A 27682-nucleotide genomic window follows, 5' to 3' on the forward strand; every position below is an offset into this window, starting at 1 on the left:
GGATGTGGGGGAGGATGTGCGATGTGATTTTTAACCACTGGGAGAGAGGAGCTAGGGGTAAGAGACAAGGGGCTGCAGAGACAGTACCGTGCCAGGGGACCCCACGGGAAGGGCATATTGCACTGAGGTTGGTGTGGGGCTGGACAGGGGACTTGCTGGGATGGCTTGAGGAGAACAGAGGCGGGCCAGGGAGGGCACCTCTTCAGCCTTGGAGGCGCCCCCAGGCAGGCCTTTACAGTACAGTTCACACACCGTCCACGGTGGGGCGATAGCGGCCATCATAGAGAACAGGATGGGGGCGGGGGTCACGAAGATATTTACAGATTCTCTTTTGAGAGAGTCTCATGTAGCCCAGGCTGGCCTTCAACTGGATACAGCCAAGGATGGCCTTGCACTCCTGCTCTTTCTGCCTGTTTCCCAAGCGAGGGATGGCAGCTGTGTGCCTCTCAATCTGGTTTCTGTGGTGCTGGAATGGAACTCAGGGTTTATGCAGCTGGGTGAGCTCTGCCCACTGAGTGGCAGGGCCAGCCCTGTGATTTTTTTTTTTCCTTTTGGTCTCGTTTTACTCTAACCCACGCGAGCCTGGAACTTGCCACAACCCTCCTGCCTTAACTTTGCCAGTTCAGGGCTGGCAGGTGTGACATGCCTGCCAGGTGTGACATGCCTGCCAGGTGTGACATGCCTGCCAGGTGTGACATGCCTGCCAGGTGTGTGCAAGCCCCAACCCCTTAGTTAACTCATGCAGCAGCTCCCCACGGTGTGTTCACTGTGCATTCCTCAACAGGAAGGGGGCTGATGTGAGGTCCAGGGACAGGCATCTGCCCATCTCTCCTCTCCTCCTCCAGGGGTCCTCTCCCTGGCCATGCCTTTTCTGGCCACGATGGCAGTGTCATGCTCCACACTGCCTCCACAGGCTGCTACAGTCCTTGGAAGCCAGATAGCCCCTGTCCCTGAAGGTGCAACCCAAGAGGCCCATGAAGCTGACCCAAAGGTTGTGTCCTGTAGCTGCGTGCTTTCAGAACATTCCAGCTTGACTCCGCCTACCAGCACACCGTGGGTGGGGCATCCACGAAACAGGGGCATAGCATGGCTGGACTGCACCCAACACACTGGGGTCTGCCCAGCGGAGGAGACTGCTTGCTGCGATCTCCCTGGTGGTCAGTAGATATGGTTGGCTTTGCTGAGGTGATGTCCCTTTCTTACTCTCTTCAACCAAGGTAAGGACCAAACTCTCACTCTGCAGCCTGAAGCTTGGCTGTGCCCTTCTTGGGGCAGAGATTTCCCTGGGAGTTGAGGGGACCCACAGCACCAGCTCAGGGTTTCATGGGGATGAGAGGCAGACAATATGGAACCTCCCAGTCAGCATCAGGTGATTGTAGCCACAAGACATGCGTAGGGACATCCTTCCAGTGGCAGTAAACAGATGCAGAAAGACCACAGGGCATGACTAGTCCTGGTTTGCTTGGGTCCCAAACCTGAGGTGAAGGAGGGGCTCTGTTGAGGCGACCCAACTCAGGAACACAGACCCGGGACGGCAAGCCGCGGCTCCAGGGCCTGTCTCCTCTGCCAGTCATAACGAGAGCCCTGGAGTGTGTGGGCTTTACTGGAGCTACCTGGCCACTGTCCCCAGGGTACTGAGACACATAGAGCCTGATCCACCAAGGCTGGTGGCTGCAGCCTCTTCCTGGGTTTTTTGTGTCTTGTCTTTTTCCTAGAAAAACACTCCTGTGCTCCCTCTCCGTCCAAAAAAAGGGGGGGGAGGGGTGGACCCAAAATAAATACAGGATGGGCACTCCAAATCTTGCCGCCCCAACAGGCACAGGTAGCAGCAGATGGAGGCCTGACCTATCCTGGGGCTGGGCCTGGCCAATGGCGTCCGTCAGTGGGGAGGGAGAGAACAAGGTCGGGCCAGGGCCATCGGGGTGATGTCGCTGAGCTCTGAGCCCCAGTGGGGGGCAGCGCCTCCAGGAAGTGGCTGGGGTGGCAGAAGGACGCTGGGCTCCAGATTGGGGACTGCATAGAAGTTACTGCAAAGACCAGAGAGGGGCAGGTGAGGGAGGGCAGGACCCAGGCGGGGCCCCAGCCACCCACTAAGCTTCCTAGTGCAGCCTCAGAGCTACAGGTGTAGGTGGCCCTGAGGCCAGGCCTGGTTTTCCTGGGCCAAAGGGCTGATACACCTAGAGATCCCTGTGCCTAGAGAAGCGGGGAGGGAGGCGGGGAGGAAGGGGTAGAGGGGGAGGAGTCGGGGGAAGGGAAGAGGAGGGGCTGAGCAAGAGGAATCTCAAGAGTTGGTGAGGATTGAAAGGGAAGAGGAGGTGCCGGAGGAAAGGGAGGAGGAGCTAGGAGGGCTGGGAGTCACCAGGGGAGAGGGAGGAGCTCCGGCCTAGTCCTCCCACCCTACCTGGGGACTTACTGTGTCGCTCTCGCCGTCGGAGGCGGGCCGTGCGCTATAGTGAAGCGGGGAGTACACCCAGCTCCTCTCGTCGGTGGGCTGCGCAGCGCGTGCAGGAGGGGTGCAGAAGAGCAGGGGGCGAGGAGCAGACAGGCAGAAGGAAGAGACAGAAAGTAAAAGAGGGGGACCCCCAACCCTGGGGAGCAGCCGCAACCCCGGTTTCCCCTGTAAGGGGCACCTGCCCCCAACCCTCGGCCCTGGGGAAGCAGCGGAGGCGGCGGCAGCAGCGGGAAGCAGTTAGTGAAGCAAGAGGGCCGGCAGGGGTCGGGCCAGGAGGTTTCCTTCCCACGTGCCCCATGTGTCCCACTACCCTGGTCCCCATCTGTCCAGCCTGTAGTGGAGCGGGGCCCTCCCTGCTTTGACCCCGGGCTTACCCTACCCTCGACAGCCAGCCCCAAGAGCCTGCTGCTGAGCACAGGCAGACGTGACACTGCAGCTTCGGCCGCTGAGCACTGTGAGTGCAGGGACATGGCTCCTGCATGAGTTCCATCCAAGCTGAGCCTCATCAGACTCCCCCAGGCCCAGAACCCCAGAGAGCCGGTCTTGGGCTGTCACCCTGCCTTCTTCAGGGCTTCCCAGTGGCAAGGAGCACAGGCCTGGGAGTGGGGCACTGAAGGGCCTCAGACAACAAAGTTCACAGTGCTGAGCAGATAGATCAAGAGTGTATGGGTGGGGTGGGGGTGGTAACACCCCCCCTACCCAGAGGCCAGTGAGATAGATGCCCATGGTCTACCTCCTGCAAGGAGCCCAACAGTCTACCCTGCAGAGGTTAGCCTTGCACCCCTAACTTAGCCATCCCTGGCTCAATGAAATTGCAGATCCTGCTTCCACCTCTTAATGCTGGGGTGACAGACATCCTGCTACCTCCAGGGCTGTGCAGCTCTGGGAAGGTCACCCAGCCTCTCTGAGCCTCGTACTTATTGTTGAAATGGAGGTAACAGGCCCGGCTACGAGGTGCACTACAGTCCAGTCATGTGTCCTGGGAGGTCACTTGACAAGTGACGGACTATGAGGATGGGTTCTTCTGAACCCTGTTTCCTTGTGGGTTCCTTTGTGTGGCCTGAGCCTCAGTTTCTCTCCTGTGAAGTATGCAATGGAGGGAAGGGCAGATCTTGACTCAGTGGTCCCTGCAGCACAAGGCTCAGCAACACTAAAGGCTGGAGGGTCACGGAGTGCCCACGCCTGTGACATGAGTAGGGTGGGGTCTTGCAGACCTGGACACAGATGAGTAGTTGAGAGGGAGTGGTGCTCGGGTCACAGCGTGTCTCTGGTCTAGGTGGGGCTCAGCTGACCTACACTACAGCTGTGATTCCCCTTGGTCACCTGAGAGAAGGGGTGTGGGGTGCTGTGTTCTGGAGCCCAATCTCCACGAGTGGCAGACTGTGGTCACTTACAGCGCCTGTGTGGCTTGGTGTCACGGCCCGCAGTTGGCGACGACGGGGAGAGAAAAGCCAGTATCTCCCGTGGGCGAACTGGCCACACAGTGGGCCGGGCGGGAGGAAGGAAGAGAGGAGAGGGTAGAGGATGAAGCGGGAACCAGGCAGGGGATGCAGGTGGGCAGCTGAGTAGGACTAGCAGGCACAGGCGACTGAAGCAGGATGTTTGGCTGGGTCGGGGCCTAGGGACCCCATAAGGCCAGAACCTAATACGGGACACAGCTCCGGGCACTCCCAGGCCCAAACCAGCAGCACACATGGCCCCAACATGGCTGACAGTGTGTCTGACCAGGTGGGAACGCCGGCCTCCCTGGAGCAGCTCAGGGACAGCGGGTGAGTTAGTAGGGAGCAGTGAGGGCCCCAGGTGGGAGAGGACAACCCTAGACCCCAGATGAGGTTTCAGCACCAGGGTCAAGAGATGACACTAGTGCCAGCTGACCCACAGGGGGTGCTGCTGCTCTGACCTGCTTATGGGCCCACGACCACAGGGTCAGTCAGGATGGTCTCAGATCTGCAAGGTCTGGGCTGTACTAGCCTTGTCCACAAAGGGGCACGTCCCACCTTACAGAGCAGGCGACATGGAGTCCTCCTGCTGTCACTCACCGGGTCCCCAGGCCCCACTACCATAAGTATCACCTCCCGCACAAGGATGAAGCTTTCTCATGGGTTCCCAGCTTGACAGAGACACAGGGCCTCAGTCTTTGCTCAGGTCTCCCCATGGACAAGAGGAGCCATGGCCTGCCGCCCAGAGTGATCACAGCAGAGACAGAAGCGGCTGTGACTGTCCGCAGCCTCGGGAGCCTTTGGGGGAACTTACAAAATAGATGTCTGTGGAAGGCGCGTCTTCCTCATCAGAGGCCTGGCTGGCGGGCTCTGAGGCCTGGCTGGCAGCGTCTACTTCCACCGTGGCTGCTGCCGATGCCCCAGATGGGGGAACCTCCACTCTGGAGACACACGGACAGTGATGGGGTCAGGGATGGTTCTGTGCACAGCCCACCCTCCCAACCCTAACTGGAACTACCAGCTCTCTAGCTCAGGGGACACTATGTGGAGACAGGTCTCAACCCACGGCTATCTGTGCTGCTCAGTTCTCTCAACTGGACACCAAACAGTCATCCCTGAAGAGGGAATGGTGATCGAAGAAAATGCCCCCCCAACCCCACTGTCCTGCACATGAGTCTGCCCCTGTCACAGTGTCCTGCACATGGGTCTACACGGCATTTTCTTTCTTCTTTTACTGATAACTTTTACATTTATTTTGAAACAGGGTCTCTCAACATAGCCCAGCTGTCCCGGAACTCGCTCTGTACACCAGGCTGGCCTCAAATTCAGAGGTCCCCCTGCCTCTGCCTGCTGAATGCTAGGATGAAGAAGTGTGCACCACCACACCCAGGCAGTGGGGCACTTTCTCTATTGATTGGTGTGGAAGGACCCGCCCACTCTGGGCAGGGCCACCCTGCAGCCAGGCCTGAGTATATGAGAAAGTACCTCCCATGGCCTCAGTCAGTTTCAGTCCTGACTTCCCTTAGTGATGGAGGTGACCTGAGAGCTATCAGTGGAAATAAATCCTTCCCTTCCTAAATTATGGTCATGACACTTATCACAGTAAGAGAAACCCTGAGACGCTGTCCTGCCTCAGTGCTGGGGTGACAGCTCGGCCTGGTGTCCCCTCCGTGTTAAGAGCGGGTGGGCGGGTTTCTGTTCTAGGGTGACTGCAGCATCAGTACCCCTGAGTAGGGAGCACACTCACCCTGCACCCTGCTCCTTGGGGACGACAACCCCCACACCACACACTGGCTCCACCTGCACAGTTATCTTCTGCGGGTCTTCCGCATGCGGCTCCTCCTGGGGCCTGCAGAGGACGGCCCAACCTCAGTTTCCTCCCCGACCCCAGAGCTGCATGCAATTCCTGGTTCCCGGGGAGTCCTAGCCTGCGGTGGTCCCAGGCGGGGGCAGCCGCTGGGCCCTGCTGAGGCCTGGAGAGCATTCGCAGAACAAGCAGGTGGCCCTGTGGCCAGAGGACCACGCTGGGGAGCTGGGGTCTGGAACTGAGATGCAGGAGGGTTGGAAGGTTCTGGAAGCCGGCCAGGCCTGAGTGTCTGTGGGGCGAAGCCTGGAGCTCAGTGCCAAATGTTGCTGCCTTTTAAGGGTGGGTGGGGCCATGGGGAAAGAAGGGGCTCACCGGCCATCCTGGCCTGAAGACTGCGTGCGCCGCCTGTGGGAGAAGTACAGAGGAGATGGGTACCTGCTGTCGGAGGTGTGGTGACACGGGGCTGTGCCCGTCTGCTCCGGGCACCAGCTCCACACTGCTCCGCCGACCCAAACCCTGCCCACCTGTACCGGGGCTGCTCTGATGTGTCTGAAGGGGACCGCTCTGGGATGGAGAGGGAGGTGGATGACAGGGTGGTGGCGATGGAGGCTGTGGTGGCTTCCTCAAAGGACGGTGGGGTGCAGGGCAGGAGGTCAGGCCGGCCTGTGGGAGCAGCAAGCAGGAGCCTGTATAGCTGCAGCCCATCTCCCCTCCCACTCAGCTCCACCTCAGGAGCTGGCCTTCTGCCCCGGCCTATCAGCCACCCCATCCACTCTGGTCAGCCGTGTTAGTGTCAGAAACCTGGACCACGGACAGCCCACAGGACCTGCGGCCATTCCTTCCTGCTGGTGTGCTCCCTCCTCACCTCCCACCACCTCCTGGGCTCAGGCTGCCCCGTGACCTCTGCAGCCATGCATGCCATGCCCCAGCCCGTGTGCCCAGGGCGTTCCTCCGAGGGCTGGTTTCCTGGGTGCCCCGAGCCCAGGTGGCAGGTCACCTTCATCCTCCAGCGTGGGGTAGCTTCGGGCTCCCCGCAGGTCGTACTGCACATCCTCTCTCTCACTGGGGATCTGGCTGGCTGAGAAGGCGGCGGTGGGCCCCAGGGGCTTGACTGCGAGCAGGGCGCCACGCCCTTTCTTAGATGGAGAGGACTTGAGGGCTGCAGAGTCGGGGAGAAGGGAAGGGGCCAGGGGTCAGTGCTGGGATGCTCTCCAACTCCATTGCTTTCTGGCAGCAGCCCTCCTTCCTCCTTCACTGTCTATGTCCTGTGTTCCACCTTTTAGGGCTGCACAGGAGGCTGGGTGCAGCCTTGCCTGCTTGCCCCTCCCAGTGTCCTATGGGAACTGGTGACGTGTGGTCCCTCAGGGCCCAGGGCTCAGAGCTCACTGGAGCTCTCCTGGCCGATCTCACTCTTCCCCCAACCCCAGTTGGGGACTCGCTGGCTGGCCCTGTCCCCCTCCCACAGGTGGTGGCTCACAGGAACTCTTCCGGAAGACCGTGCTGCTCATGAACTTGAAGAAGCGCTCGGCATAGAAGCTGGGCCGGTGGACTGAGACGGTATCCTAGGAAAGTGGGGCAAGGATGAGGTCACGGGCAGGGTAGGGACGAGTACATGATGCACACATGCACCCGCTTTTGGCTTGTTTGCTGACACATGGTCACTATGTAGCCAAGGCTGACTGACCTCAAACCCAGCATTCTCCTGCCTTAGCCCCTTGAGTGGTTGGATGACCGGTGTGCTGCCCTTTTGCCTCCCCCCCTAACCTTAGCGCGCATTCTGCCAGGACCATCCTGAGAACCCTTTGGAGAGCTTCTCTGTTCTGTGGGCAGTCTTGGACGCTGGAGTGACTCACTGAGGAGCCCAGCAGCTCAGCACACGGCGAGACCCTTCCCAGCACTCACATGGACACCAGGCCACAGGCTGAGCTGCAGGACACACTATGTCCCCTGCCCATCCTGCTCAGTGCCAGGCCAAGGGGTGCAATGAATGAATGGCACTCACCCCATCGTGGACGAGGGCCTTCCAGGTGTGTTCTAGCTTCTTGATGAACCTGGGGACAGATGGGGCCCAGACTGTTAGCCCGCTGGCCCAATGCCAGCCTGGGAGGCAGGGCTCAGAGGACCCCTTGGAGCTGCACTGACAGGAGCAGAGTTGAAGTGAAACCTAGAAGGCTGGGTAGGCTGGGGTCAAGGAGAGTGGGTAGGTGGGCGTGGCCAAGCAGCCTGGAGAGGTGTGGCCACTTTAGCCTGGTGGGCGTGGCTTGCGCACCTGTAGGACTGCAGAATGTCAATGATTCCGATGTGTAGGAGCAAGCGCTCCCCGCGCCCATTCACGGCTGGGATCCCACCCATCCTGTGGAGAGAGGCTTGAATCAGCGGATCGCAGAAAGGCCAGGCTCACAACTCTGGGAAGCACCACATTGGGAGCAGACAGGTGGGCAGCCAGAAGGTACCCTGGGGACACGTCTCCATGCCCACAAACGCACAGCACCAGGGCATGTCTGCCTCAAACATCCTAAGGGGTTAATGCAACAAGTCTGCCCATGAGGCCCAGTCAGGTCAGTGGCCCCAAACCCTGAAACTGAAGGTGAAGCCCCACGGGCTCATCTCACTCCGCACGGGAACACGGGAAGCACAGGCTGCACGGGGCCTCTGCTCACCCTTGTCCCTCACAGGTGAGCTGTGGCTGGCAGCTCTCAGAGGCTCTCGCTCCCAACTCTGCAGGGCGTGGTGCCCTCCCTTTCAGGGCCACTGGGGTGTGGACTAGATGAACCGGGGTTAAGCAGGCCTCCTGCTGGGCCGCTGCAAAGCCACTGTTCCTCTTTTTTACACAGGTCTCACTACGCTGCTCTGGCTGGCCTGTAACTCTTGAGATCCCCTGCCTCTGCCTCCAACCCAAGTGCTAAGATGTGAGTGGACGCCGCCTGGCCGGCTTCTCTGCCCCTGTACTGGGCTTGTGACTGCACTGCAGCTTTCCGACAATGAGCGTGCCCCACTCACGTGTCATCTGTCTCAATGGCCTCCCCGCGGGCAGCACCGCCCTGAATGGACTCCATGGCTGTGGAGTAGAGGGCCTTCTGGGCCACTGGTCGCTTCTCGTCGGCCTTGCTCTGGGCGCCCTCAGCCTGGCGCTCCCGCTCCTGCTGGTCGATGTTGTGCACGCCCAGCAGCAGGCTGTAGTCCATTATCTTGAAGCTCTCCAACACCTGTGCCAGGGACACCAGGGACATGGGTCAGGGGGACAGGTGGTACAGCGCCAATCCAGACGGAAGGGGCCCAGCACCCTGGCAAAGTGTCTAAGTGTCATCTAAGTGTCATCTGGCTCTCCCAGATGGAGGGCTGGGCCCAAGAGGAGTTGCTTGGTTCTGGGTGGGAGGGGTAACTCCCAGGACTGGAAGCCAGAACGCTCAGGACAGGCAGAAGACCCAAGAGTCCCACGGGGAAGCTGGGAGCTATGGACAGTGAACTCAGAAGACAGGGCGCTGAGTTCCTGCTGATGCCTGCCTCTCCCCCAACTCTGCAGGAGTCAGGGACTTAAGAGATTTAAGGTAGGCCTTGTTTGGTTCACATCTTTAATTCCAGCACTTGAGAGACAGACGCAAGCAGAACTGTGTCTCTGGGTTCAACCTGGTCCATAGAGCAAGTTCCAGGACATCCTGGGCTATGTCATCCAGACTGAAACCCAAAGGTGGCAATCCTCTTGCCTCAGGCTCCCAGGTGTAGAATGACAGGCATGTCTGTCTGTCTGTATGTCTGTCTGTCTCTCTCTCTCTCTCTCTCTCACACACACACACACACACACACACACACACACACACACACACACACACACACAACACACACACAGCCTTCCTTTAGTCTTTGGGCTGCATCCTCTCCCCTCCACTGTCCCTAGTACCCCAAGACTCTTCCAGAATCCTCACATCCTGGTCACTCAGGACCATCGCGCAGACCCAGGTGGCCCAGGTAGCCTCCCTTCACACCTGTTTTCTGTAGCAGCCGGATGGAGTCCTGGGTCCGCCTCATAGAGGACAGGGTCTCTACTGTCTGAGCTCTGTTTACCCACTAACTTCTTGTTTTTTCTCTCTTTAAATTTAATTTTACTTTTTACTTGTTCACTTTATTTCCCACTTACTGCCCCCTCCTGGTCACCCCTCCCACAATCATCTCACTCTCCCCTTCTCCTCTGAGAGGGTTGGAGCCGCCCTCTGTACCTCCCCCCACCCCCACCTCAAATCTCTTTGAGCCTAGGCGCTTCCTGTCCCACTGAGGTCAGACCAGGCAGCCCAGCTACCGGAACGTACCCGACAGACAGGCCATAGTTTTTGGGGTAGCCCCCGTTTCAGTTGCTCAGGACCCACATGAAGGCCACACCGCACATGTTACATATGAGTGGGCCCAGCCCTGTATGTTCTTTGGTTGGTGGTTCAGACTCTGAGAGCCCCAAGGGTCAAGGTTAGTTGACCTGTTGGTCTTCCTGTGGCATTCAACTCCTTGTTTCTTTCTTTCTTTTTTTAAAAAGATTTATTTTATTCATATGAGGACACTGTAGCTGTCTTCAGATACACCAGAAGAGGACATCAGACCCCATTACAGATGGTTGTGAGCCACCATGTGGTTGCTGGGAATTGAACTCAGGACCTCTGGGAGAACAGTCAGTGCTCTTAACCGCTGAGCCATCTCTCTAGCCCCCTCCTTGTTTCTTTTTGTGTGGCGCTGGGGACAGAGTCCAGGCCAGCCCTGTGCCAGCTAAACACTAACCACCAAGAGCACCAGCCCCACCTTCATTTTCTATACGGGGATAAGTTAACTTACCCAAGGTTTGACCCTAGTCTGAGTGGTCCTCCTGCCTCAGCGTCCCAAGTGCTGGGACAATAGGACTCACCAGTGTGAACTGGCTCCACACCTGAGCTCCAGTGGGGCAGAGACTTACCAGGCAGTCTCGCTGCAGCGTCTTGACCAGGGCGCCGAAGGTGTCAGAGTCCAGCAGCAGCCCCTCTGGCATGTCCTGCATGAAGTCCAGGTCCTTGTAGGTGGGCAGGCTCTTCTCCTTCTCCTTCTTGCTGGCCCTGCGCTTGTACGTGGAGCCCTTGAGGTCGAACTTGAGGTGCATCTTGACAACACGGGGCAGCACGTTGTTCATGACCACCACTCGAATGTTCTTGCCGCCGGACTGCACACAGTACAGCCCATAGAACTTGGGCAGCAAGGTCCGGGGGTTCTGGTTGAGGTTCTGTACGGTGAGAGTACAAGGCGTCATCATCTGGTGGCTGTCACCGACGCCCAAGGTCCAGCTTGATCCTCAGATCTCAGCAGAGTCAGGGGATGACTTCTGCAACCTACACCCCAGCCCCGGCCCCTCACTGGGGGATTAAGGGCAGGGCTCTATCCTGACCACGCCCCCAGCCCCTCACTGGGGATTCTAGGTGGGGCCCCACCCTGACCACACCCCCAGTCCCTCACTGGGGGATTCTACGTAGGGCACTGCCCTGACCACACCCAAAACCTTCTTATCTTATTGTTTTTTTGACTTTTGATTTTTGTTTGTTTGGTTTTTGGTTTTTGAAGTTAAGGTTCCTCTGTGTAGCCCTGGCTGTCCCGGAACTCACTCTGTAGACCAGGCTGGCCTCGAACTCAGATGTGGACTACCACTATCTGGCTCTGTTCTAGTTGTTTTTATTTTATGTGCATGTGCTTGCCTACATGTGTAAATTATGCATGTTGTGTGTACCTGGTGCCGAGAGGCCAGAAATGGCCATCAGATCTCTTGGACGTAGGGTGTGGGCAGCCACAAGCCTACATTGGGTGTTGAGAACTGAGGCCAGGTCCTCTGCGAGAGCAGCTGGTAGTCTAACCACTGTGCTACCTCTCCGGTTCCTTTTTTTTTTTTAAAGATTTATTCATTTATTATATATAAGTACACTGTAGCTGTCTTCAGATACACCAGAAGAGGGCATCGGATCTCTTTACAGATGGTTGTGAGCCACCATGTGATTGTTGGGATTTGAACTCAGGACCTCTGGAAGAGCAGTCAGTGCTCTTAACCGCTGAGCCATCTCGCCAGCCCTCTCCAGTTCCTATTAACACTCTTTTGTTTGTTTCTTTGGCTTGCAGAAAGATGTCAGCCTCTAGTCGCCCTGTCTCACTAGCACTCTGCTCCTTGCCATTTAGGTGTGTCTGTGCACACATGCATATGACTGCATGGCACACCACACATGTAGAAGTCAGGAATCACCTCTTATACTGTGCTTCCTGTTCAGTGTATCACACCAGGGACAGGCACCGCTCCCCTTGAGCTGCCCTAGGCTGAAGCTCGTGTCTGCAGTCTCCCCGTGCTCTGAAGGCCAGAATTCTCACCCCATCCCAGGCACCCAGACATTGGCTCCTGAGTTCAGGACATCTGGAGTCCCACCTGGGCATCAATCAATGGAAGGGTGATGCTTCAAAGGAGAACCGAGCCAAGGCTGCGCTGAGCTACCCAGGGTGGTCACATCTAACGCTCCTGGTCCGTCCCGGCTGGGACTGGCAGTCTGGCCCTGTTAAGCCAAGGAGACCCTGCTCTGCTGGCCTCTCATAAGAGGTGCAATGGCTGTGGCTCACTGCATCCCTGGCCCTCATGCGCCTGAGAAGATGCTCCTGTGGGCCTGAGGGGCGTGGAGGACTGAGGTGGGCATTCCTGCACGCTTCCCCATGCTGGGGCCCCTGAGAAGGTTCTAGAAGCCCAGCTCCCACCCGCCCACCCGCCCGCACCACGCACCATATAGTAGCCAGGCAGCAGTTTCTGCAGGAACTCCGCCTCCTTGTGCATGACAGTCTTAATGATGAACTCGTCATCGCTGGTGACGTAGAAGACGGAGCCACTGGCACCGGGGTTGGACAGCTCAATGAGTGGCTCGTTGCAGAGTGAGTACTGCAGGGCAGGGCAGGGAGCTTGAGGGTGTGGCTCTGTCTGCTCTGACCCCAACATGTAAGTGTACTGCATTACAGACTGTCGGCCAGAGTGTGATGGGCTCAGGCATGTTCTCCCATGAAAAGGCCCCTGCGTCCCTTCAGCCGCCACGGGTACGTACTTTGAGGGATGCTCCACAAATGGGTGACAGTGGCTACATCTCTGACCCTTCTACCTAGACCTGGAACCTCTGTGTGATAGCCACAACCCTGCAGCCATGCTGGGTGCATGCTGGCCCTCAGCCTATGGCCGGTTTCCTTCCCCACTTCTTGCCCGCTGACATTCACGTGTCATCTCTGTACATCAGTCTTCCCCACACTCCAGGAGGGGATGCTGATGCGTGGGGACACATGTCTAAGCCATGTCGCATCCATTCCCCAGCCAGGCCATCTGTCTGTCCTTCCTCCACCCACTGTGGTGAAAGGCGGGGACACCTGCACTTGCTGCACTTCTCTCCTGCACCCCTGCTGTCACGTCATGGCCACTGGGAGGTACAGGGCCCTCCTGGGAACTGACTGAGAGATGCCTGCTCCATGCCTGTGCCCCACGTTCACTTCCCCCAAGGGCCCCTTCGCCAAAGATGCCCTAGGCCTAAAGCCCCAGCCATTCTTTCTAGATGAATCCACAGCCTCCTGGAAACTGTGACCAACTCAACAGAAGCCGGTCCGGTATATAAGGAGCAGAAAAAGCACAACAGGGCAGGTTGCCATGAGGAGACCCACGGTGGCAGGGGCAAACCAGACCCCATGGCCGAAGACTTGGTCCCCAGTATGTGCTCCTGGGTGGCGCATGGTGGAGCCCAGGAGATGTGAGGTCACAGGGAGGTGTGTCCCTAGGGGTCATGGTCTCCATCTGGGGGAGCTTGGTACTTGGTGATGCTGACGGATACACTTACCAGGTAATCATCCGGACGGATGCCAAAGAGCTCCCGGAAGTAGCGGAAGGCAACAGGTGCATAGGTCTTGAAACGGAAATCCTGGAAGTGGTGGGCGGGGGTAAGGTTGCTCCCTTCGCTGCAGAGGGGGACGCAGGGGGAGAGCTGTGAGGGATGGTGACTTTTTCGGGTGCCTCTCCCCATCTGTCCCAAGCACAACCCCACAAAGAACTTGGGAGCGCTGCTTAGTGAGGATGTTGTGACAGGCTTCAGGATACACCCTAACAACATCCCTCTTTTCCTCGAACACACATGTGCACGTGGAGGTCAGAGGTCGACACCTCCCCACTGCATTCTCTGAAGGGGACTGCCGGTGTGGCTGTGAATTCTCTGCCTCCCCTATGCTGAGCTTAGAGACAAGCCCCAGCGCCGGCTTTTGAGTGGGCTTTGGGGCCAGAACCTGGAACCACATGCAGGACCAGCTTTGGCCAAGGAGATGCAAGCAGGGCAAACACCATGTGTGTCTCCTCCTTCCTTCCTGCAGCTAAAACACTAGCAGGCAGGACACAGGCGGTCCTGCCAGTGGCAGTTGGCACACTCAGACCCAGCCATGAAGGGCGGGCGGCGCTGTGGTGCCAGGGCCTACCTGGGAAAGAAGATGCTCTCCACCACATAGAAGTCCTGCATGAGCACATCGCGTTCTGGCTTAGAGCTGAGGTTGCCCACCGTGTACCCAATCCCCAGCTGGATGGCACCCTTCAGGGTGGACGAGGTGGTCTGTGGGAGGGTTGGTGGCATCAGGACCCCCGAGGCCTCTCTGTCCTGTGCTGCCTGCCCCCCACCCCCCCACCCCTGGGGATATATCCAGCTGCACCCATCCAACCCCTTCCACAGCCACACGGCAGGGGCTCCACAACAGAAGTGAATTCTGAGGTGCGGGGCTCAGGGGGGTTAGTCATGTCTCATGGGGATGGTGTAACACAGTGTTCCTAGAACTAGACAGCAGGGACCATGTTACATCTCTGATGGCGGACACTTTAAAGTGTAATTGTAAACTGAACGGTGCTGCCTATCTCGCCAAGCCTCACACCAACATCCATGCAGGAGCTGGGGGCCGGTCACAGGGGGCCTCCCTTCCCAGCCCCCACACCTGTCTCGGCTACCTTCTTATACGTAGTCTCTCCAGACGCATCCACGCCTCGATGGCCCAGCTTCTTCCCATGGCCAGGGCCTGGCTGCCCTGTCACCAGCGGGGCCTGAGAGACAGGAACCAAAAACAGTTTAGGAAAGAAGCCAGAAGGTTCTCTAAGTGCAAAAGGTTGCTGTGCTGTGCTGGGGCCGGTCACCAGGGCCGAGCTGCCTGTGGTTCTCTACACCTGCCACCAGGGGGCACGCTGCTCCCAGGAGCCCAGATCATCCCCACGCCATCCTCAGGGCACCAGCTCTCCCTCTGCACAGCTCCACAGGCTCTGGGGTGTCCCTGGGACTCCCCTTCTGAGGGCCCCAGGAAAAGATGTCCTACTATGGACTCAGAGGACCCTCAGGCCCCAGACGGTGTCCTAAGGCCCTGGCCTCCTGCTGTGTGGATACTGATATCACCCCAACACCACCACATACACACGCCAAGACTGCCCTTCCTACCCGACACACTCAACAGTATTTAGGGCCAGAGAGGTGCTGTGCACAGCCTCAGGACATAGCAGCATGTCAGCCGCCTGGGACAGGGGGACTCACCTCTGCAAGGATAGCCTTCTTCTGGGTCATACCTGGAGAGGGAGGACACATTCAGTAAGGAGGCCCGAGGTCCAGGCCAGCCCCTTCCTCAATGGCTCTCCGTCTTGCTTGTTGACTTGCTTGTTTGGTTTGGTTTTATGAGACAGGATCCGTGCAGCCCTGGCTGTCCTGGAACTTGCTCTATAGACCAGGCTGGCTTCGAACTCACAGAGGTCCTCCTGCCTCTGTCTCCTGAGGGCTGGGATTAAAGGCATGTGCCATCACGGCTGGCTGGGCCTTTGGTTTTGAGTCAGGTCTATACTGGCTGGTCTGTGTGTCAATGTTACACAAGCTGGAGTTATCACAGAGAAAGGAGCCTCCCTTGAGGAAATGCCTCCATGAGACCCCGCTGTAAGGCATCTTCTCAATTAGTGGTCAAGAGGGAAGGACCCAGCCCATGGTGGGTGGTGCTGTCCCTGGGCTGGTGGTCCTATGTTCTATAAGAAAGCAAGCTGAGCAAGCCAGGGGAAGCAAGCCAGTCAGTAACATCCCTCCATGGCCTCTGCATCAGCTCCTGCTTCCTGACCTGCTTGAGTTCCAGTCCTGACTTCCTTTGGTGATGAACAGCAACGTGGCAGTGTAAGTTGAATAAACCCTCTCCTCCCCAGCTTGCTTCTTGGTCCTGAGGTTTGTGCAGGGATAGGAACCCTGACTAAGACGGGGTCTGTCACTGAGCCTAGGGCTTACCATTACTAAGCTGCCTTGTGCCTGTCAGCCACAGCAATCCTCCTGTCTCCGTCTCCCCAGTGATGGGCTAACAGCTTTTTTACCTGGGTGCTAGGCATTCAGTCCTCACACCTGTGCAGTAAGCCCCTCATCCATTGAGCCATCCCTGCTCTAGGCTGGGAGTGACTTTCTCCCCTGCCCTGGGATGGTGGCGGTGGAGGGGGAGGGGTAATTTCATCCCCACCCCAGGTTCACTGGGATGCCTGGATCACAGGCAGAGACAGGACCAGGTGACTGTGTCCATGTGGGTTTCAAACCCAGCACGGTGTGGATTGTAGTGCTGGTGACCCAGAGACCGAAGACCACAGGATCACAGGGACTCACAGAAGGTCCTAGAAGCTGACCTGGTATTTGCCTTTGCCTCTCTGTAGTGAACAGTCTATGGTTCTGTGTCTGGGACCCAGAGATGACCCTTGAGGAGACAAGTGTTTATAGTCCCTGTGGGCCATGGAGGCATGACCTGTCACTGCTGACATGATGGTGGCGGGGAATGGGCTGGTGGGATAGAAAGATGAGTGTTGCAATGAGGGTGAGTCTGTCTCCTAGGCCCGTGTCACTGCCAGTTCCTCAGGGGAGCTGGGGGCTACGAGCCAAGGGATGCAGGCTCCCAGTGCACAGCTGGATAGAGGAACATCCCAACCACAGGACACTGATCCTGACCCTCATAGGGAACAGGGACCACGGTGGCTGGGTAAGGGTGATGGTGGGTAACCTTTGAGCCACTCGACTGCAAGGTTCTATCAGCTAACCCAGGATCCGCCCCTACAGTGGAACACTGCATCTGGGGCATTGAGGCCAAGGCACAGGAGAGGCAAAGGTTGCGTGAAGGAGGCAGAAGCTAGGACTTGTCGCAGGCTCCCTGGGGTGGGAAGGAAGACTTCAGCTGTGCTGGCAGCAGCTCCCAGGGCTACAGGTGACATTCTGAGGTCCTGAGTCACCTGCCCTGCCTACAGCCAAGCATGGACCCCAGAGTGGGGCTCTGACCTGACTGGCTGAAACATGGAGTCAAGGCAGACCCTGGGGATGCGGTCAGGAAGGGTACAGGGGCACTCGGTGGCCCTGATGCAGCTCAGACACTCTCCTCCCAGCCAGCTGTCTTTTGAACGAGCAGCCCTGTTTTCCAGGAAATTACGTTTAAAAATAGTCCAGGAGGAGGGGAAGCAGGGCACTCGCTGGCCCAGTCAGCCCACATCTGCCGGCAGCACCCAGGCCAGCGGTGGTGACTGTACCTACGGGGCCATACAATGACCCCTTAAGCTCCAGGCCAATGCCAGGGCTGTGTGACCTCGAGTGATTCTATGAACCTATAGGCCGGTTTCTACTGTGAGGTTGGAAGCTGTGTCCCCATCACCACAAGCACCTGTCACATGGGCTACAACTGCACACTGCCTGGGACACCACCCAGGCCACTCCATCTGTAAAGTGGGCTCTGCCCATCCCCTGAAGACACTTCTTGGCAAGTGACCTAGAGTGACATGGACACAGAGACACAGAGAGATCTGGGGCACAGGAAATATGAAAGAGACTGGAATGGACAGCAAACAGAAACTATGGCCGGGGAGATCACAGGCCCTGGCCTTCACTGCCTCAGAGAGCAAGGCCTTGGGCCAGGAGACGTGCAGACGGGGGTTGGGGGGGGAGGGAGTTGTCCATTAGCGCACTCTAGCCTGCTGACTGGGTTACACAGAGGCTTCCTTTTCCTGCCACCTCCCTGCTTCCTTCTCTCTGCGTCCTCAAGCCACACAGGCCCCTTCCCTACTCCATCCTGCCCTGGGCACAGCTGTGTCCTCTGTGTCCCTCTCCTGCAAGGCTTGCCCCACTGCTGAACATCCCCCCACGGCTACACTGCTCAACTGTTAAGGACCTGGTGGCTGATGGCTCTCATGCTGCCATGTACAGGTGACCTGCTCTGTCTCTGAGAAGAGGCCTGGGCAGGGAAGGAGATACCCTCTAAAGACAGCACACGGTCCTGTGGACCCAGCCCTTCCGGCCACCCAGGAGAGGCATGGCGCTCACATCCTCAGGAGCTGGTGCAGGGTGCATGCACAAGTGTGGTGTGGAGCTTCTGCACTGGAGATTCATTACACAGCAGCAGCAGCGGGCTGAGGCATGGCGGCTGTGCCAAGGAGCAGAAAAGGAAGAATGGTCTGATGCCCTCACTCCACAATGCATTCCTGTCCTGCTGACCCACACAGCAGAGCGTCACGCAGACCAGAACAGGAGTGAGGCCTGGCACAGAGGACCCAGCCAGGAAAGCCTCACAGTGCCCATGACAGGCCATGCCCAGGGTTGGAGAACACAGAAGGGAGTGCATGTGCTTGCTGGCCGATGCCTTACACAGAGAAGGCCTCCTCCTCCGAGAGATGGAACGTTCTGGAACTATGTGGACTCCCTGGCTGCATAATCTGAAGACCACACAGGTGCATATGCCTTAAATAAGTGATCTCTACAACCTACCAATTATAGCTCAAAATCCCAAAGCCAATACCCAGACACAAGTCCACACTGGTGAGCACATCGCCACTAGAGCAGGCCTCATGGGACCCGCAGACTCCACCTGTCACAGAGCTCAGGCCCTGGCCTGAGTGGCCAGGATCAGGGCGCTGTGTCCAAGCCTCACAGACATCTACCAACTTCCCCTCCCATCTGCTCCAGGCTGGGGACCCAGCAAGTGATGACCCCAGCAGCAGGCCCCCATTTGGACCCTGCCCCACCTCTGCAGATGTGGGGGACAGGCCAGTGGCTCTCTGCAAGCCTGAGAGAGAAGGCTCATCTTCCTGAGCAACAGGTCAGGAAGGCTGCCAGCCACACCATCATGCTCCTGAGAGTGTATGCCACCCTGCAACCCACTGTGGAGCTGTGGACACCCGTGGGCATGCAGCAGACCCCATGCATGAGGTTTAATGACCCTTCTGCTTCAGCCAGCTTAAGGAACTTTAGGGTTGTCTGAGTGACTTGGTCCCATATGGGCCTCCAACACCTTGCACCAGAAACAAGCTATGAAGAGGGACTGGGTGCCATGCATTCCAGAGACCAGCAGAACATGCATCACACCCCGGTCTCCGTCCTCAGAACCGCAGAAAGAGAAAGAACAAAAAAAGAGATGGAGGAGGAGACAGAGGAAGACTGGGAGGACAGGACGGAGGAGGAGGGGAGGGAGATGAGGAGGAGATGGAGGAGGAGGAGATGGAGGAGGAGAAGGAGATGGAGGAGGAGGAGGAGGAGGAGGAGATGGAAGAGGAGGAGGAGGAGGAGGAGATGGAGGAGGAAGAGATGGAGGAGGAGATGGAGGAGGAGGAGGAGGAGATGGAGGAGGAGGAGATGGAGGAGGAGGAGGAGATGGAGGAGGAGGAGATGGATGAGGAGGAGGAGATGGAGGAGGAGGGGATGGAGGAGGGGATGGAGGAGGAGGAGATGGATGAGGAGGAGGAGGAGATGGAGGAGGGAGGAGGAAGAGGAGGAGATGGAGGAGGAGATGGAGGAGATGGAGGAGGATGGGGAGGAGATGGAGGAGGAGAGGGAGGAGGAGAGGAAGAGGAGATGGGGAGGAGATGGAGGAGGAGGGGGGGGAGGGGGGGGAGGAGGGGGAGGGGGTGAAGTGGGAGGAGATGGAGGAGGAGGGGATGGAGGAGGAGGAGGAGGAGGAGGAGGAGGAGGAGGAGGAGGAGGAGGAGATGGAGGAGGAGATGGAGGAGGAGGAGGAGATGGAGGAGGAGGAGGAGGAGATGGAGGAGAGATGAGGAGGAGATGGAGGAGGAGATGGAGGAGGAGGAGATGGAGGAGGAGGAGGGGAAGGAGGGGGTAGAGGAGGAGATGGGGGGAGGGGATGGAGGAGGAGGAGATGGAGGAGGAGGGGAAGGAGGGGGTAGAGGGGGAGATGGGGAGGGGATGGAGGAGGAGGAGATGGAGGAGGAGATGGGGGAGGAGATGGAGGAGGAGGAGATGGAGGAGATGGAGGAGGAGGAGGAGATGGAGGAGGAGATGGAGGTGGAGGGGGAGGTAGAGGAGGAGGAGGAGGAGGGCATGAAGGAGGAGACAGAGGGAGAAGGGGAAGAGAAAGGCTATCTCGTGTAAGAGAAGGGACCAACCCTGGTGGTGTATATCCACCATCCCAGGACCCAGGAGGCTGAAGCCGGAGGACATGAGGAGGCAGAGGTCACCATGGCTACACAGCCATCCTGCAGCAACACCTCCAGGTGGTAGGCTGATCACCCCTGCACAGAGAGGTATCAGGAGAGGATCAGGAGACCATCTACTTCCTACAATTAAGGAGGGCCATCCTCGGGGTTGGGGATTTAGCTCAGTGGTAGAGCGCTTGCCTAGGAAGCACAAGGCCCTGGGTTCGGTCCCCAGCTCCAAAAAGAAGAACCAAAAAAAAAAAAAGGAGGGCCATCCTCAGCTACATAGTGACCTTGAGTCAGCCTTGGCTACATGAGTCCTCGTCTTATAAGGCAGTTGCAGGGTGCCTGTAGGTGACCACCTTTCCCTGGTAAGCAGGATGTCGCATGGCTGGGCATACTCACTTGTAGAGAAACTAGATCCTAGAAGCTGTCGTAGCTTCTCCTCTCTCTGTGGGTTAATCTTTATCCTACAGTGCCGACAGCAGAAACAACACTAGACCCTTGGACTCCATGCGCCCCGAGAGCAGCTGTCCCCACCTGTCCCCACTGCCTGGTGCACGAGTTTGGTCTGACAGCTCAGGCAGGCAGAAATGAAGAATTCAGCCACGGTGCCTCACAACCGTCCTCTCAGCATCCGAGAATCTGAGGCAGGGGATGACAAGTTTCAGGCCAGCCTGGGCTACAGAGCAAGATGGTGCCTCCTGTGCTGTGTGGGTAACAGGAGGATGTTGAAACAGGGGCTCACCCACTGAGCATGCACAGATGCCTGCCCCCTGAAATCTCGAGACACTACCCGGAGACTGGGGGAAGGGGATAAGGACCCTAAATTAATTTTCTCAAGAACAGTGGTGGACTGGGAGCTGGGTGCTGTGAGGCTGAAGGCCAGACCACAGCCTGGATTACAGGATGGGCTGTGGAAGGGACAGGACCAAGGTCCACTGTTGCCTGCGGTGCTGAGACTCCCAATCCACATCCGCCCATTCCCCAGAGGTCCTTGCTTTCTGATAATCAGTTAGGTCCTTGGGGACAGGGTTCCTTCCGCCAGGGTGTTCCATTCTGGCTTAGGCAGAACCTACATCTGAATGGGCCATCCCAGGTGCCTGACGCCGCACACGTACTGTCCCCATTGTTGTCCCAAGTCAGCATGCCTGTCTATGGTATCTTTGCACAGCTGGTTCTACTCCTGGCTCTGCCACCGACACCTCTGTGCTGTGGCTGCTATTGCTCAGGGACAGCGGACCAACAGGAACCTCCCTGCCCAGCCCCTTCTCCTGGGGCTGTATAGTCTGCCTGCTTATCCTCTAAACCTCTCTGCAGCACGAACCATGCAGGACTTAGCCACCTCAGGGCTGACCGGCTCACCTCAGAGACACTCAGAGGGGATGGCCCTGCCCTTACAGGACGCTGACTTTGAGGCCATTTAAGGCACAGCTCAGCCAGCACACTTTCTCCTGGACTCCCTACTCCATAGGAGTGGCGCCGTCCTCTGTCATCCTGGCTCTCAGGAGACTGAGACAGGAGGATTGGGAGTTAGAGACCAGCCTGAGTTACCTGAGGAGACCATGTCTAAAGTATAAAGAGAAGGAATAGTCACAATGATGGGTTGGGGAGATGGCTCAATAGTTAAGGCACTGGCTGCTCTTCCAGAGGGCCTGCGTTCAATGCCCAGCATCCACACTGTGACTAGCAACAAGGCATCTGCACACCATATACTGGCACCGTGGTGACCACAAACCTATGTGGACATGCACGCATGCACACACACAAACAATGAAACAGCCCCAACGAGAGGCTTCCTTTATGCCTACTGCGGCTGTGCTCAGAAAAGAGGCAACATGAACCTGAGAGCAAGCTCAGTGGGTGAGGGGATGGATGGCCTGAGTTCAAACCCAAGGACCAGATGGTAGAAAGAGAAAAGTGATTCTTGCAAGTTGACCACTGACCTCGCCACCCTCGGGGGAGCACCCATAAACGTGTAAGACACATGCATAGACGATATTAAGAATTAAAAACAACCACTAATGTCAGTGAAGCTAGTCACAGGAAGCCACCTGCAGCCGGCAGGGAGGGAGAAGTATCCGGTGGCTGTGGGCAAGCCTGGCTTGTCTTCAGTCGGACACACGGTTTCTCTGTGACTCAGCGAGTCCACCCTTAGGCAGCCACGAGGGGAAGTGAAAAGCCCAATCCACCCAAACCCTGTGCACAGTCCCTGTGGGACTTTCCAAAAACAGCCAACACCAAGGAAACATGGACTTCTGTCCATGGGGGAACTGCCAGCACACCAGGGCGTCTTGTCCCCACGTTGGAGTACTACTCAACCATTAAAAGGAGTGAGGCTCTTATACCCCATCCTGTGGAGGGACCTGAAGGACATGGGGCTCAGTGAGTGACCAGGACAAAAAGGCCATACCCTCTGGGCTCCCAGACAGGAAGTGGACCCGTGGGTGCCAGGAGGTGCTGAGAAACGGGTGGGCTGATGGAAGGTTCTGGAATGAGACTGGAGTGAGTTCAGCATGACTAAGGCCTGCAGGGGAAGGTGCACAGGCCTGAGGACCCATGTCCAGTGCCCAGAGCCCACATAAAGGCAGAGGAGACGGGACGGCAGCACGATGCTGGCTGCAGTGTGATGGACAGATGGCGGGGGCACGGCAGCCTGGGGTGTGAAGTCCGCCTAGACTTCAGAGAGGGTGAGTGAAGCCGGCAGCCTCTTTCTCCAGCATGTTTACTGCGGCAGGCAGGCGGGCAGGCAGGCGGGCAGTGACCCAGGGACAACCATGTGCAGCCCCCCGACTAGGCAGGCTGAGGCTCTGTGCAGGGCTGGGTAGCACTTCCTCCCCTCAGCCCGCCCTGTCCTGGGAACACCCGTCACCTCTTTGGAACAGAGAGGAGAGGAAGTCACGAGGTGGCGGTGGTTGAAACAGGGGGGCAGCCACACACACCGCAGGCCCTCAGGAGCTGCTGGAGACCAGCAGAGCAGGCAAACATTGGCAGGGCAGCGGGGTGGGGGGGGCCCCCAGGTAGATACTGGGACCCCACCGCCCTTGTTTTCCAGGGTGACTGTCCCTCTGACCCATCACGCAAGACAAACTTTGTGTTTCCCTGTTGGTCAGCTCCGAGAAGTAAACAGGAAGCCAGGCCAGGCAGGACAACCAGGCCACCACAGGTCCCCAAGTAGCCGGACACTGTGCAGTACCAGTGGTGGAGAGGGGAGAGAGTCTTGTCTCAAAGAGCTGAATGTCTGTCTGTCAGGCAAGGTGATCCCACCAACTCCCACCAACGTCTCAGGCAGAGAGAGGGCCCTGCTGTGCCCCACCAGGATACATGCGTGACCCCCAGAAGTTGGATCCCCCAGAGGCACAGTGCCCACCGCACAGAATTCCTGGTTATTTTTCTTGTGCCCCCAACCTGGCTTCAACACTCTCTACCCCATCTCTGCTCAGAAAACAGGTAAAAAGGGGGGCTGCGCTGAGGCTCAGTGGACAGGGCATTCTCCCAGCATGCATCAGGATCTGGGCTTCTTCCTCAACATCTCGTGCACCGGGCACCTCCACACCTGTCACCCCAGCACTCAGGAGGTAAAGGAAAGAGAACTGGTAGTCTCAGATCATCCTACACTAAACAGCGAGTTTGAGGACAGCCTGGGCTTCATAGGACAACAACGAAAATAAAAGGAAGACAGAAGATTAAGAAACTGGAAAACTGCTGTCTCCGATGTCAACCAGGAAGCTGTTATCAGTCGGACGGACACGCTCGACAACAGAAAAAGTAAAATCTGCTGACAGTCAGTAGTCACCAGAAGAGTGGTGGTGAACCCCTGGACTCCGGCACCCTCAGAGGGCTAGTGACTCAATCCAAACGTGCTCAGTGCGCCTGTGCACCTCCGCCCAGCACAATCCCTGTAGGCTGGGGATTATCTGCTCCCCGAAGCCCGCTCCCCCACACCCTGACAAAGACAGGCACATGAGCGGCTGCCAGTGCTGGGAGTCAGGGCCCCTGGAGACCTGTGACAGCGAAGGGTCTGCCCAGCCCGGCCCCGCTGCACTGTGCATGTCGGCCTGCGAGGCTGCGGCTACGGCTCTGAGCTAATTCCCAGCTCAGCATAATCTCGTGGTGGGCCTCCACCTGCATGAGAGCAGGGACAGGGATGACACTCAGTGTAGTAACGGAACAGTCAGGACCCAGCAGCAGCCCCCTCGCCCAGCTCTCCACACTCATTTTCAAGGGACATAGCATCCCATGACCAAGGCCGATGTGGCCTTAACTGCACCCAGGCTGTCACATCAAGGGTCCCCAAACCTGCAGCACATACACATGAGCGCAGAGAGCTCAGGGCTCTGAGCAGGCCGGGTCCCAGACCCTCCATAAGCAAGAGCTCCAGGCTAGCCCCCGGCCATCTGGCTCACCAGGCACAGTAGAAGCTCAAGAAAGGTCAACACTGGACCAGCAAAATGGCTCAGTGAGTGAGGAGCTTGCTGTCAAGCCTGAGCAGCTGAATTCCATCCCTAGGACCTACAGGGAGGAGAGGACTGACTCCTTCGAGCACACGGCCAAGGCTAACCTTCGATTCCTGATTCTTTTGACATTCAGGCCCCCACCTCCCTAGTGCTGGGATGACAAGGCAGAGCCCAGGGACTCATATACCCTAGGCTAGCTCTCTGAATAGGCAAACACTCCCATGTGCTGATAAAACTTTATTGACAAAACCTAGCAGGGGGGCTGCAACCAGTGAGTCCCTACATTACCTTGTTCTTGACCCCGGCAGTCTAAATCAAGGAAGGGCTCCAGACCCTCTCTCCACTGGGGACCCAGAGGCAGCAGTCACCCAAATGCATGATCTCAGGATAACACCTAGGGCAAGACTGACTGAACCTTTTGTCTCTAAGGTCAACAGCTCTGACCCTGACATCAAGGTCACTACTTCCTACTGGTCTGTGGCATTTGCCACCTGGCACACCTTGACAGTCCCCACACACCTGTTGAATGCCCCCCCCCTCGCGCCCTGGTGCTGAACCATGCAGGAACATAGAGGCTCCTGTGGCTGGCATGGAGAACTGAGGAGCAGACAGGGAGGAGAGGGTGGGGCAGCGGTGTGGGCAGAGGGAGGGCCTGGAGCCAGTTTCTAACGGGCTCCTTATGGAACCGGAGAGTCGGTGGAAGGAAAACGAAGGACGCTGGACCAGCAGAGGCACGGGGTGGAGGAGACGTGGGCAGGCTCTGGGGTGATTTTAGAAGCAATGCTGACATAATTCGCCACCAATTCAGATGGGGGAGGAGGCAGTGGCAGGTTGGGAGCGGCGAAGCTTAGGAACACTTTACCAGAGCCCAGGCGGTTTTTGGGCCAGGCCTGTGGAGTAAGAAGACTAAACGTAACTGGATTCTAAACGCCACACAGATAGGTTTCCTTCCCATCAGATAGATGGAAATCACCAGAGCAGATAACAGGCTGCTGCTGCCAGGTCTGCAGGGAGACAGACACCCAGAGCGGAGGTCTTCTAGGAAGCAGGGTAGGTCTTGCTCTTCTTGCCTTTGACCTCCAGCCCCCCACGTGGCTGGGGATACTGACACTGGACACCCCCCCTATTCACGTGGAGGCACAGATGCAGTTGGTGGTAAATAAACGCAACTGACTCCTTTAAGGCAGCCAGGACTCTGGTGCTTCAACCCAAGGTCAGAGGAGACCCAGGTGGCTTCCCCGGTTTACAGGTAGGGGCACATCAGGGAGCCACACTGAAGGGTGGGTCTCACAGCAGCGATGGGATTCTATGTGGATGACTAACAGGACTCTAGGCAGGAAAAGGAACTTCCGGGAGGGACAGCCCCTGGGGGTCAGACACAGGTTTGTCTAGAGATCCGTGACAGATCCTGTCTGCTCCAGCTAGCTTGTTAAACACCGCCCCCCACATCTCCCCAGTGATGAACAAGATTCCATATACAGGGACAATGTTTGGGAACTGAGTGCCTGGCGCTATCAGGTTTATGGCCACTAAGGGCCCTGCTGTCCCCTGTATAATTTCTCCATAATGGCATGGGACACCAGGTGACAGCAGCACAGAAGGGCAGGTAGCTGGCGACAAGAAGCAGATTAGCTACCACTGGGTTCCCAATAGCATAGAGAACGAATCTGACCACCTGGGTTTGGGGACCACTAGATCCCTGGCTCCTCCTCCCCTCCCTGTCTTCCATGAGGACAGTTAGGGAGAACCTTGGAAGCCTATGTGAGTCCACAGAGACCTAACGGCAGCTGCCAGCCATGGAGTACTGCTGAAGGGAGCCTAGAGTTCTGTGAATCCAGAAAGTTCTGATGACCTCGATGGAGAAGGGAGCATTCTGTGCTCTCTCGGCTGTGCATACCGACAGCCCTGCCTACAGAATGCAAGCCCAGAGACACTGCTCGAGTCAGGGAAGGGGACACTAGGAAGCGGGGTTGCCCCACAGGCTACTGTAGCATGGCAGGCAGGGTCCAGGGAGAAGGGTCTGGGAGTTTGGGGGACTGATGGGACGGGACATCTGCTCACCCAGCCGGGACAGAGAAGGCACCTCAACATCATTTCTTTATTCTTCCCCAGCCCCCATTTTAGAGAGAGGTAAATTGAGGCCCACAAATAGGTGATCAGTGGTATGCAGCAGGGAGGGACCAGAAGGTGACAGTTGCAAGATTGACAGCCCAGCCAAGGGGGTCGCATGGAGGACATACTCGCTCTTCCTTGCCAGGCAGGGTCCGCAGTGGAGTCCCCCAATTAGAATGAGGGTGCTCCAGCATCCCCCACACTGTGGAGAAGCCACTCGCCACACACTCAAAGGGGCATATATGACTCGCTTGTCTCTAACCCCTACAGCAAGAGAATGCCCGAAAACGGGTCCCCTCTACTACCTCCAAACCAGAGGACTGCTTCATCGCTACCGCATGCATCTAAAAGAGGTTCGCTGGGTGCACAGGCTGCCAGGATAAAGAGCCGCACCCACGCCCGCCTGCGGATCCATCGTGTCACCCAAGGACCCTAAAATGGGCCGAGCGCTGCGAGCCCCGCATCCCCGGGCGGGGCGGTGCAGTCTCCTCGGCCCGAGCGCAGATGACCCCTCCCCCGCTCATGCAATGGGAGAGCGCGAGCATCCCCGCGCCGCGCGTGAGAATGGATCAACCCGGCTGGCCGCATCGCAGCGCGAAGCGGGCGGGCGAGCCCACGCAGCACGGCGGGGGAGAGGGGTGAACCCATCGCAGCGACGCGGGGGTCGCATTTACCTGCCGCCGCCCCACTCTCCGCAGACCAGGCCGCCTCCGCTGTCACGGCCCCTGCTTCGGCGCTCTCTGCCTCGTCCGGCACCTCTAGCTCCATGGCCGCGCGCTCCGGCGGCAGCGGCGGCGGCGGCGGGCCCGAGGATGCACCCGAGCTCGGCCGCCGCCGCTGAACAACAAGCGCCGCCCGCACTATAGGGCGGAGGGAGGGGGCGGGGTCTGGGCGGAGCCTGGAGTCAACGCGAAGCTCTTAACCAATCGGATATAAGGACCGGACTTAGGGCGGCACCCAGTCAGGAGAGTGGCG

The 27682-nt window shown here is 57.9% G+C and overlaps 1 protein-coding gene across 1 annotated transcript; it reads right to left on the reverse strand.

Moving 5' to 3' along the window:
- Positions 1–689: 689 nt before the first annotated feature.
- Positions 690–27554, reverse strand: Pip5k1c (phosphatidylinositol-4-phosphate 5-kinase type 1 gamma). The gene is made up of 19 exons (XM_032907262.1): positions 27382–27554; positions 15256–15287; positions 14685–14777; positions 14168–14298; positions 13543–13660; positions 12456–12608; positions 10632–10931; positions 8699–8904; positions 7968–8051; positions 7701–7749; positions 7176–7260; positions 6696–6857; positions 6223–6361; positions 6071–6103; positions 5639–5740; positions 4706–4832; positions 3847–3924; positions 2402–2491; positions 690–2027 (listed from the first exon to the last, which is right to left on the reverse strand). Exons 1-19 carry the CDS (start codon positions 27473–27475, stop codon positions 2025–2027), a joined length of 2079 nt encoding a protein of 692 aa, XP_032763153.1. The 5' UTR covers positions 27476–27554; the 3' UTR covers positions 690–2024.
- Between the last annotated feature and the right edge of the window lie 128 nt (positions 27555–27682).

This window comes from Rattus rattus, chromosome 1 (genome assembly GCF_011064425.1).
Source record: "Rattus rattus isolate New Zealand chromosome 1, Rrattus_CSIRO_v1, whole genome shotgun sequence".
NCBI classification, from domain to species: domain Eukaryota; kingdom Metazoa; phylum Chordata; class Mammalia; order Rodentia; family Muridae; genus Rattus; species Rattus rattus.

Bases quoted from the DNA above. Each gene is read 5' to 3' on its own strand.
- Pip5k1c (XM_032907262.1), bottom strand. From the start codon at position 27,475: ATGGAGCTAGAGGTGCCGGACGAGGCAGAGAGCGCCGAAGCAGGGGCC. The intron at 6,104-6,222 runs GTGGGCAGGGTT...CTTCTCCCACAG, and splicing joins TCAGAGCAGCCCCGGTACAG to GCGGCGCACGCAGTCTTCAG. The intron at 5,741-6,070 runs GTGAGCCCCTTC...CGTCCTCTGCAG, and splicing joins TCTTCAGGCCAGGATGGCCG to GCCCCAGGAGGAGCCGCATG.